Source organism: Crocodylus siamensis, chromosome 14, assembly GCF_052110815.1.
Source record: "Crocodylus siamensis isolate JL-2025a chromosome 14, ASM5211081v1, whole genome shotgun sequence".
Taxonomy (NCBI): domain Eukaryota; kingdom Metazoa; phylum Chordata; order Crocodylia; family Crocodylidae; genus Crocodylus; species Crocodylus siamensis.
The window spans coordinates 27968408-27979715 of NC_143408.1; the positions used below are offsets into that span (position 1 = coordinate 27968408).

The following is an 11308-nucleotide window of genomic DNA, read 5'->3' on the forward strand; positions in this document are numbered from 1 at the left end:
GAAGCGCCGGGCGGGAGGAGGGAGGGAAGGAGGCGGCCAGGCCGCGCCCGCCCGCAGGTGGGTCCGACCGACCGGGCCGGCCGCGGGGCAGGCCCCGCCCCGTGCAGCGCGCGGATACAGTGCGCCCCACCCCCCGCGTGCAGCGCAGCCGCGTGCAGCGTGGTGCAGTGCAGCATGGCTCCGTGCGGTGCAATACGGCGCTATGTAGTGCAGCACGCTGTGATGCAGTGGGGCAGTGACACCGGGGGTGGAGGCGGCCATGTCCCGCCACGGCGGGGCGGGGCGGGGCAGGGTGGGTGGGGGGCGCCAGCCCGGGACACCGGCGCCCCACTCGGCCCGGCGCTGGCCCTGAGTACGACGCAGGCTCTGCCGTGACGCCGACCTGCTTCCCCCCTGCAGGGACAGGACGATGGCCCTGGAGCAGGCCAAGGACGAGGTGCCCGTCGGGGTCTCAGACAAAGCAGCCGCTGAGCCGCTGGCCCCCAGCGATGCAGCCCCACACCGAGGAGCGGGCATCCTGTCCAGCAGGTAGGGAGCTGGGCTCTGGGCAGGTTGCAGACGCCCCCTTGCAGCACAGCCCCCCGCGGCTCCTTGCTGCACACACTTGGGGGCAGCCCTGGTGCCCATTTGCTCCGCGGCCCTGGGGGAGTGGGTCTGGGGGCTGTGGTCTGGCTCCAGTTCTTCTGCTGCCTTGCAGCTGTGGTGATCCGCGTCTCCTCGATGCCCTCCCGTCTGTCACGTGCTAAGACTGCCTCGCCTCGCAGGTGGTGGCAGGACAGATGAGCCTTCGTGGGCGCTTGGGGAGCCCAGGACAAGAGGCACAACCAAAGTGCGGGTCTCTGTCTTTGCTTGTTTTGAATAGCCTCGGTGACGCTTCTGCGCAAGACGACGTGGACGATCCTGTGCTGTTGGAAGCTGCCAGCGAGAGCCAGCCAGTGACGAGCGAGGAGGACGTGGGAGACGCACCAGAACAGGATCCTGGGATAGCAGCAAGCGACAAGTCGCCGCCAGCAGCGGAGAGCGAAGCGGCGTTACGAGATGAAGCTGTGAGCAGAGCCATAGGATACTCTGGCCATGCTCCCACAGAGACTCGGGCCAGCTCTTCAAGCGAAGAGATGCATCGGTCCGACTCGGAGGGCTTGGACAGCGTGGCAGGGGAGGAGAGAGCCACGCTCCCTGGAAAGTGCCCTCCGGCTGCTCCTCTGCACCTGGCTGCCAGCCATGAGGAGCAAGAGCTCAGCACCGATAGCTGCCCAGCAGGTGAACTGGCAGCCCTGCTCTTGCCAAAAGCCCGAGGGGATGAGGCTTCGGAGCTGGGTAACAAACCCTTGGAGGTGCCTCCCGGCGGCGAGAACAGGGTTGAAAATGGCAGTGCGGCACAGGACGCGGACCAGGAGGCCTCATCCCAGAAGCCCTCCCAGAACATTGCAGTGCAGGTCAGGTGCCAGTTCCTTGTCTGAAGGAGTTTGCTTGCCCTCCCCTCCTTCCCCAGCTTGCTTCTTGGTGGGGTGAGGGCAGCAGTAGGGGCTGGGAGAGAGAAACATTCCTTGCTAACAGTTTGCTTTCAGCACTGGGCACCTTCCCCCAGGAAAGGAGGAATAGGTCCAGGCAAATCCCTGTGCCACCAGGCGTCTGGCTAGAGCCCTCCTGAAACAGGGCATCACAGCTTAAAATCCTGTCACTTTCCTGACTTTGGAGCAATCCGCGTTGTCCTTTGGTCCATGTCTCCACCCACTGTGCATGTCTTGCAGCAGAGAGAAGTAAAGCTTCCTTCGCTGTTCTGGATGGTCTCTGATTTTTCCCTTGCAGTGTGGAGGGCAGGTGCTAGGGCCCCTAATCAGGTGCCACAGAAGATGGGTAGTTTTGGTGTGAGAGAGATGTGTATCAGTGACAGTCCACAGGATGGTCTGTAGACCCCCTGTGACCTCAGTACGAAGCACCTGCCGGGAGCTTCTTAGATTTGTCATGGGGTGTCAGAGAAACCAAACCGAAAAAGGGGCCACTGAGGAACTGCGTGGAGTCCTGACCTGCCTCAGGGACCCTCGGGAGATAGGAAATGCCCGTGTTTGTTGAACTGGTGTTTGCATCTCCAAAGAGATCTAACGATAGGAACCCTTCCTCCCTGTGCAGACCGACTTTAAGACGGCCGACCTGGAGGTGAACACAGACCAGGATATTGAAAAGAACTTGGTAAGCATTCAAGAAACACAGTCCGTGGCTAATCCCATGGTTAGAGTGGGGTCCTGCCTGTTGTAGCTCCTGGATTCCAAGATCTTCCACTGGGCTGGTTATTTAGGGCCCTGGTCCAGGGGACTGTCACCTACGATTCACCGATGTCAGTGGAAGCTGTAGTTGCTCAGCACCATTGAAAATGGGGCCAAAGGGGGTACTTGAGGTGACCTGCTCTTTTCAGAGTGTGGTGAGACCAGTCTAGTTGAATCCTTTTCTTTGACTGCGGGGCTGAGGGTGACACTGCACCTTCATGTACGCTTTCTTCACCTGTGGCAGGACAAAATGATGTCGGAGAGGGCTTTGTTGAAGGAGCGCTACCAGGAAGTGCTGGACAAGCAGAGGCAAGTGGAGAACCAGCTCCAGGTGCAGCTCAAGCAGCTCCAGCAACGAAGAGAAGAAGAGATGAAGAATCACCAGGTATCCAGCAAGGCCCTTTGCCGATTGTGTCTGACCTGACTGATGTGTCTGGCCAGTATGCTGCAGAGTGGGATCATTGAGTCTTGGGCTGAAGAGCACAAGGTGATGGGTGTGAGTCAGGAAGGGATTCTTAGGCAGCGATGCACACGGAAATTTGAAGCATCGCATTTTGGCCTTTGCCCAAATCTGGAGGAAGCACCTGACATTTCAAAATCTTAATTACGTGGACTGCACTTTAATGTAGAGCCTTTAGACAGCACCCTCACGATTGACAGGCTCACAGCACATTCCTGACAACTGCAATTGTTCACAGAGAAAACTAATGGCAAGAAACTATTTAAGGCAGTCGTAAGTGCAAGGAATTGAGAAGAGCTAACACCATACGACCAGTCAGCTCTCCCTGGCCCACAGCGTGGGAACCGCAGGACTAGACCAGTTGTTCTCAGCTGTTTCCACACTGTGACACAGGTTAAAACAGGCGTGTTGGCACCTCAGTCTTCTGCAGACTTAGAAGGATGCCACATGTGCACCCCAGAGTCAGACAATTCATGGTATTATTAGGTAGTAGATTTAAAACAAGGAAAAGGAAGCTTTTGTTTCCCACGTTGTGTAATTCACTGGTGGGACTCCTTGCCACAAGATGATATAGAGGCTTGTTCTAGGACTGACTTTCCTAGACTCTTTTTTTAAAGCTCACAGCCTGTGAAATAGGTGCGCAATGAGTTGTGCTAAATCCCGAATTCAGAAACAACCAGCCACGCTGTGGCAGACTTACTCTGCTTGTTGTGATGCCCGTTAAACTCTAGGAGATCCTGAAGGCCATTCAGGTTGTGACAATTAAACGAGAAGAGACCAAGAAGAAGATGGAGAAGGAGAAGAAAGAATTCTTGCAGAAGGAGCAGGACCTGAAAGCAGAGATTGAGAAGCTCTGTGAGAAGGGCAGAAGGTACTGATGTGGGGAGCCGGGTTTGGTTTAAACTCCATCTCAGTGTAATCCTGAAAGCTAGAACCTCTGGTCATTAGTGAGAGAGCCTCATCAAGGGGCCTTTCTGGACTGCCAGCTATCAGTCGGCACTGACATGTCGGGATGGTTGCCTGAAGGTTTAAGTAGCTGGATACATGTAGAGGACCTAGAGCAGAGTGTGGGGGCTGAAGGCTGGTGTCGTGGTTGTTGGCCATGGACTCTGACTGATCTCAGCACAGGAGAAGCACAGCTGAAGCCCTGTGTACTTAGGAGTCGTTCAGAATCCTGTGTGGTTTTCACTCGGAGTGATCGGGGTCGCACCTTGGCCTGCTGGGCAGATAAATGGCGTTAAGCCTGCCGCTGCCAGAGCTGCTCTCTGCAGGCACTTTGCCGAAGCACTCCATGTCTGCCTTGTGGGCCTTGCGTGTAGCCGGCGTCAGGCGCCTGCCTCTGCTGTGCTGGGGGAGTTGGGGCATGCAACCACCCAGCTCACGGCAACAGCCTCTTGGGTTCAGCTGCACTGTTGCAAGAAGAAAATGAGTAGACTCTTCCTCATAAGCTGGGAGATGCTTTGAGGTCCTTTTGGGTGGTGACCTTGGCCTTACAGGTTCACACCAGTTGTCCAATAATATAGGTCTTATTTTTTGAAATCTCATTGATCTACATTTTTTAACTCTCCTAAGAAAGACCTTAGAATGTCCCAGTTAGCTGAGTGACCCCTTATTTCCCTGGAAATAAACAGGTGCAGCGCACAAGAGCAGCAGTAGCAGTGGGAGAGCACTGTGCTTCCCCATCAAGACGTGCTGGAATGTGCTGTTATTTGTCACTTGGTTTCATGGCACAGCACAGACTGTGCTCTCTTGAGACAGTCCTGGAATCTGAGAGGAGACTCATTGTATAGCAGCGTTCTCAGAGTACATCATTGTATAGAGCTCCTGACCTTGCTAGTCCCATGAAGTTCTGTGCCCTGCAGTAAGTGGCTTCAGCTTCTCCTTTCTCTGTTGTACAGGTTACTGAAGGAGCAGGAGGAGAAGGAGAATAAAATTGCTTCTCTGATCGCTGAGCAGTCTGATGAAAAGTAGGACTCTCTGAGATCCTTTCTGTTAAATGCTTTTCTCTGTCTCTTCCCCTCCCCTTAACTTTCAAGAACCCAGAAATAGCCATTGTCCCAGAAGAGCCTCCTCTTCTTGCATTAGATATTTTTCCCCTCTTGGATGAATTTGCTGATCCAAGTAGGATGTGATATTGCTGGCTAGAGGCAGGTGGGGTAGTACGCATGCTTCATTTCTTCCCCAGCTCCGCTAACACCTGTCAGTCCCTTGCCTGGCTTATCTTTGGTTGAGGCCAACTAGGCTTTCTCACAAGCAAAGACACCAAAGTGTTTGGAAATCCTCAAAGATGAGAATTAGTCCTAGCTAGCTGGTCTTCACTAGTAGTCTCTCCCTGGAATTGAACTTGGTGTCCCAGAAGCCGCTGCAGTCTCTTACCTCCCTGTGCTGTCCCTGCTCTTTCCCAGACCATTTCTAACTTATGGACATTCTGCGCTCAGAATAGCAGTGGGGGTCAGTCCCCAAACTTTGACCTGAACTCAGTTGCTTAGACAGTTCAAGGACTGGTGGCAGTAGAAAGCCCTCGCATAGAACCCCCACTCCTGGCTTATCTGGGGCTTTGTTTCTGGCTTTGCTGTCGCAGACTCGGACATGCCTGGTAAGCAGGAGGCTGAAGCACTGCTGGGCACCCTTAGTACATGCAGTGGCCCAGGACAGGGGGAGAAGGGGCAGGGGTTTTGTTTGTTCCTAGTGTCTCTACACCCTGGCTTGGAAGGTGGGTTCTTGAGGGGCCAGGTGGGTTGAGGCCAGCCATAGCAGGTGCAGCAGTACCTGTCGGGACACTATGTTAAACGCTACGACAGAGAGAGCAGATTGGTCTTGGTTCCAGGACATGGCCTTGGAACAGGTGCCCAAGGGCTGGGCTGACAGCTCCTCTGTGGTCTGGACAGCTCTATGGTCTTGCAGCACTGGGAACCATACTGTTGGGCGAATGCCTACATGGACGTGTTCTCCTCTTGTCTCCAGGCAGGTCTGGGAGGAGGAGCTGGATAAGCTGAAGAACCAGCACAATGACATTAACAGGAACATCCTGGAGGAGACAGAGCGGGCTTGGAAAGCGGAGGTTGGTTGATTGAGGCCTTCCTTGCTGCAGGTGGCTCAGGATGCAGCTGCAGGTTGCCAGTGGCAGTTCCTGGGGTGATGGGGTAAGGGCAGCGCTGTGCCCTGGTCTCCCCTGAAACACAGATGGGAGAAACAGTGACGCACTAGGCTGCTGAGTCTGGCTCTTCACAGGGGCAATGGCCACTGCTGCACCAGTGCTCACTATTAAACATTAGTCAAGTGGGGCACTGCTATGCTTCGCTTTGTGCAGAGCCTGGAGGCCCCGGTCTGAGGAAACCCAATATGCATTGCTTATGTGTGTGGTTTCTCTCTGTTAGATCTTGTCCTTGGAGAGCCGGAAGGAATTGCTTGTGCTGAAGCTGGAAGAAGCGGAAAAGGAGGCAGAGCTACATCTGACATACCTCAAGTGAGTCCTGTGTGGGGCAGGGTGACCCAATTCTTGCCCACCAACCCGTGTCCCATTGCAATGCGTGTGTGTTGGCGGGGGGTATTGCACTGGTACCAGGGCAGGGTTTCTTGTCACGGCACAGGGATTCGGTGAGGTTTCTACTGGGCCAGGTCTTTGTCTTTAACCTGCTGCTCTGCGTCTGCCGAAGCCCCGTCTCGCATTGCATCTGTTGAGTCCCTGCGTTGGGAACTTTCTTTGTCAGCGTCCTGCAGCCCTAACTCCCAAGCTCCCCATCCAAAGCTTGGCCCTTTTCAGTCAGGCTGCACCTTTCCCATCTCTGGTCGGAGCAGGCGTTAGAGCTGCAGTGGAGGAAGCTGGAAGAGGGCTGATGGACTCATGTGACTCAGACACCTGTCCTGGTGTCGCTTGCAGCTTAAGGGCCTCAGGCTCAAACCCTCTTTCTGCATTTTACTTGTCTTTGAGCAGATCTGCACCTCCGACACTGGAGACCATCCGGCCTAAGCAGGAATGGGAGATGAGGCTGAAAAGGATACGGATGACCAAGGAAAACGTGCGGGTGAGGCAAAATAAATTGAGGCATCCAGTTCTCCCTCTCCACCCCCACACCACAGTTGTGGCTTGCTTGCTTTGCCACTCAGGTGGGATGTTCCAGGGCGAACCTGTCAGTGGGCACTAGAAGAAGCTCTTGAGGGCCTGGCTGATCCCTGCCATGTGTCCCGCAGCTCTCAGCAGTGACAATGCATGGAACAGGGCATGCTAATCGCTGCATGAGCTCCGACTCCAATGGATACAAAAACTGCTGCTCCTAATGCCCAGACTGAGCCATGTCTTAGCAGATCTGAAACCCTGAGATGAAGGGCAGCTAAAGCCTCAGCTGGAGCATGGTATCCAGTGCTGGGCCCCACACAGGTGTGAATCCCATGAGGAGGGTCCAGAGAAGAGGACTAGGGAGGGCAGCACTATCAGAGCGCCCTCAGGAATGACTGGGCAGCTGTCCCCCAGCACATGCTGTGCATGGCACCTGCAGCTGGTGGCAACAGAGACTTTTTGAAGGCAGTTGTCCCTCCCACCAGGCCTTTGACTTCTCGGTATGGTCCTGTCCAGCCAGACTTTGGCTGCTTCAAGGCGGAGCACTTGGTTGGGGTATCAGCCTGCTCAGGCAGGCCCTGGGCCCCAGTGTTCTGCGTTTTTGCTGCCCTGGAAGCCAGGGATACTGCCCTAAGCAGATGGCCAGACTTGATAACCATTCGAGCTTCCCCCTGTTTCCTTCCTCTCTCTAGGACCAGTTCAATGATCACATCCAGTTGGTGAGGAACGGCACAAAGCTGAGCAGCCTGCCACAGATCCCCACCCCCACGCTGCCGCCCCCCCCCCTCAGAAGTGAGTGTTGCCCCCCTGGCTGAGCAGCTCCCACCTGCTGGCATTGGGGCTTGTGCCTGCTCTGAGGCTGGGGAGGGGGAGAGCCTGTCTACAGGTTCCCATGGGGGGGAACCTGGGGAGGGAAACAGGAGCTGTCCAGAGCTGTGGCCTGGGGCTGGAGGCCTGTGCTGCTAGCCAGCTACCTGCTTGGTGGTGGCAATATGCCCACTGCGCCCCTGGCAGCAGCATCACGTCTGCACTGCTGCCTACCAGAGCCAGGTAGGACAAGGGGTGGGGTCCCATCATTTGGCGGGTTAGAGGTGCTTGCGGCCCCCCGCATGCCTGCTCTGACTTGTGCTGCTCCCTCTCTCAGACAGATTTCTTGATGCCGCCATTCCAACACAACCCGTCGCTCGCTCCCCGGCTCCCGTTCCCCATCGGGCCAGTCCCGGTGCCCATGGTTATGCCCAGTGCAGATCCTCGCGCGCTCTCTTTCCCGCTACTCAATCCTGCAATCTCCAGGCCCAATCAGCCCTCGCCACCGCTGCCGACCTCCCAGGGGAGGAACAGCCCAGTGGTGGCTTCGCTTATTGGTACCCACAGCTCTCACATGACGCCTGCTGCCTCTATCCCGCCACCGCCAGGTCTGGGTGGCGTCAAAGTTGCTCCCGAGTTTCACAGGCCGCAGCCGGCTGACAAGCTAGAGAAGCTCTTGGAGAAGCTCTTGGCTCGGTTTCCACAGTGTAACAAGTGAGTGGCCTTGGCAGGGAGATGAGGCCCTGCATGTTGGACAGTGGGTGGGGACACTTGGGGATGTTGGCTGTGCCCTGGGGGAGGCACTGTCTGCCTGTGGGGGTTTGGGTTCCTGTGTGCTGTTAGCAGAGAGCCCTGCCTGTACAGGGGGGTGCTGGGTTGGCTTGCAGCACCTGGCCCCCCTTGCTACGCCGAGGGGCTTAGCAATGTTTATGAGCCAGGGAGAGCATGACTGGCTGAGCCGAGATCTCTCTGGCATGGGGGACTTCGGGCTCAGACCCCTGCTCTGATGCTGATGCCCTGGGACAGGTCACTTCACCTCCTGTACTTCAGTTAGGCATGGCTGCCCTGTCCTCGGACCAGGGTGATGGGAGCCAGGGCAGTGGGACCAAGCCTTCCCCCTCAAAGGAGTGTGGGGCTGGTGCCTTGCTGGTGACTGATCCCAGTGCTCCAGGCTTTCACCGTGCCCCAGAGACCTGGTTCCTACAGTAAAGGGAACTGCTCAGTGGTGGGAGCAGCTGTGCCATGACACATATCACCTGCTTGCTGCCTGCCCAGGGCCCAGCTGACCAACATCCTGCAGCAGATCAAGACCGCGCGGACGACCATGGCAGGGCTCACCATGGAGGAGCTGAACCGGCTGGTGGCCGCGAAGCTGGCAGAGCAGCAGGAGAGGGCGGCAGTTGGGGCTCAGGTGGGTCTGCTGTCCAGAGGAGGGGCAGCGTTGAGGCCAGGAGCTGTCGGGGCTCAGCTCTTGAGCGAGCCAGTGGTGCTGTGGGGGGAGGGGGAGGCAGGAGTGGAAGGCACCTTCTGCCTGCCCCAGGGAGCCAGGGCACAGTTGAGGAGTGGTGTTGGGTCTGTCCAGCAGGCCCCGCTCACTGGCCTGCTTTCAGCCAGGGGCCTGCCCCTGCCCCCAGCGAGTCCCGCCTTCCCCGCTAACACGTGGCTGAGGTGCTTTGTCTGCCCTGCTGACAGCCACTTGGCCGGATCAGGACCCCCATGTTTCCAGCTCCGCTGCCGCAGATCAGCAGCCCCATGTTCCTGCCGTCGGCCCAGGTGACCTACCCGGGGACACCGTCGCATGTAAGATGCTCCACAGCCCTTGCATGGGGTTGAGGCCCCTCTGGAGTGTGCTCCAAAGGGCCGGGAGGGTGAGGGGAGCCTTGGCCTCAGCCCACAGTGTGGTCTCTTGGCTCTGAAGGTTTGGGTTGGGGTTCTATCTAGACCCCTCCTGCTATGTTGGGCACAAGCTCTGTGCTGGGGGTGAGGGGGTGGGAAGGGGGAGCAGCCATCATAATGGGTCTTGGGTGAGCCTGGAAGCATCTTGGGCATGTGGCGGAGAGAGCCAGTGCACTGGGTTGCTGCAGCATGCGAGCAGCCAGCATCAGCCAGGGGAGGGGCAGAACCAGCTCGCTGCACCAACCAGGGTAAGCCAAGGTGTCTGTCCTGCATCATGCTGCTGGCTCTCTAGCTCCAACCCTCTGGGCTCCCCTGCCTCCCTGGAACCTCCCCTGCATGTGGCTGGGGTGATGGGGTGGACAGAGCCCTGGGGACTCGGGGTGTGGGTGGCACCGTGGCTCAGATGACTTGTGTCTCCACCTGCTGCCGGCCCCAGGCCCCCACTGTCTGCAAGCTGTGTTTGATGTGCCAGAAGCTTGTGCAGCCCAGCGAGCTCCACCCGATGGCCTGTTCTCACGTGCTGCACAAGGAGGTAAGTGCAGTGCATGATGCCTGCCCAGGGCAGGGCAGGGCATGGCGAGGTGGACTCCTCCCCTGTGCTGTTGCTTCTAGCTGTTGGGCTCAAATGTGCTTCTCCACCTTCCTCACGTGGCGCTGTGCAGAGCGCCCAGGCCCAGGACCCTGGCAAGTGATGAGAGCCCCAGAGCAAGCACGGTCTTGCCAGCAGGCAGAGCAGTCCTCCCTGGAGGCCTGAAATCCACTTGTCAGCCTTGCGCCTCCCTGCCACGAGGCAGCTCGCCCAGCGGTTGAGGTTTCTTGTCCTTGGTGGTGGTGATCCTCTCACCTCCCATGTCTGGAGGGCTAGAGCCAAGCTTGGGCACCCTCGAGCAGGATGGTGGCGGGGACCAGAGCAGGGTGACTGACATGACACCCACCATGCACATGCTCTGCTGCGAGGGATCCCCAACCTCTCGGGAGGAGTCTAAGTGATACTTAACCAGACCTCAGTTTTGAGCCCTGGGCTCTCTTGGCCATGGGTTGCTTGTGAGCAGAGCCTGCTGCTCGACCAGGTGCAGCAGTGCTCTTGGGTGCCTTGGGGATCCTTCCCAGGGTGCTGCACTGTTAGATGTGCAGACATAGTTCATGAGACAAACACAGGGGAGTTGAACAGAGATCTGTACAACTGAAAACCTCCTGAGCTGTTGCAGCCGTTTGGCGTTCTTTCAACAGACAGGTTGCTCTGTTATTACTCTAGTCAACAAGTGATTTGAATCTCAAGAGCTGGCGCGTTCTGTGGGCTCCTTGACTCTAACCAGGGGTGCCTCGAGCCTCAGAGTGTTTGGCCTGCTCTAGACCCACTCTCTCTTTCAGTGCATCAAATTCTGGGCACAAACCAACACAAACGACACTTGCCCCTTCTGCCCCAGTCTCAAATGATGGCCAGTTAAGCACAGATCCCTGCTCGAGGCGGCGCTGAGACTGCGCAGGACCGGTTCGAAGGTTTCTACAGCTCTATATTTATATGACCATGTATACACATGTACATTTTTATTATATAGGCAAGGTGTGTATAGAAAGTCTGTATACATACAAGTTCATAAATAAAAGTGTGTATATTATGCAGAGGTCACGTGTGGCCCTCGCTTCAGCCTCGCTGCCTTGGCCAAGGAGCACAGGTGTAGCCTGCAGCCGTGGGGAGCAAGGATGGGTCGTGCCTGGAGGCCGCAGCTGTTGAGCATACAGTGCAAAGCCCAGCAGCGAGAGGCTTTCCTCTGCTGCCCTTGGGATCAGCAGAGCAGCGCCCAGCTTCTCTGCAGAAGGGAT

General features: G+C 57.0%; 1 protein-coding gene across 1 annotated transcript; it reads left to right on the forward strand.

Moving 5' to 3' along the window:
- Nucleotides 1-2: 2 nt before the first annotated feature.
- On the forward strand, nt 3-11110 carry RNF214 (ring finger protein 214). Its single transcript, XM_090027598.1, has 16 exons — nt 3-57; nt 400-528; nt 863-1436; nt 2131-2190; nt 2509-2649; nt 3456-3595; nt 4623-4691; nt 5689-5785; nt 6102-6190; nt 6659-6749; nt 7474-7565; nt 7919-8302; nt 8864-8999; nt 9281-9388; nt 9921-10016; nt 10856-11110. The coding sequence occupies exons 2-16, from the start codon at nt 410-412 to the stop codon at nt 10919-10921; spliced, it is 2262 nt and encodes a 753-aa protein (XP_089883724.1). The 5' UTR covers nt 3-57; nt 400-409; the 3' UTR covers nt 10922-11110.
- The last annotated feature ends 198 nt before the right edge of the window (nt 11111-11308 follow it).

What these genes read in the sequence shown, in the direction of transcription:
- RNF214 (XM_090027598.1), top strand. Translation starts at nt 410, where the DNA reads ATGGCCCTGGAGCAGGCCAAGGACGAGGTGCCCGTCGGGGTCTCAGAC. An exon ending in TGACCAAGGAAAACGTGCGG is followed by an intron (nt 6,750 to 7,473) that starts GTGAGGCAAAAT and finishes TCCTCTCTCTAG; the next exon opens with GACCAGTTCAATGATCACAT. An exon ending in CGGTTTCCACAGTGTAACAA is followed by an intron (nt 8,303 to 8,863) that starts GTGAGTGGCCTT and finishes CTGCCTGCCCAG; the next exon opens with GGCCCAGCTGACCAACATCC.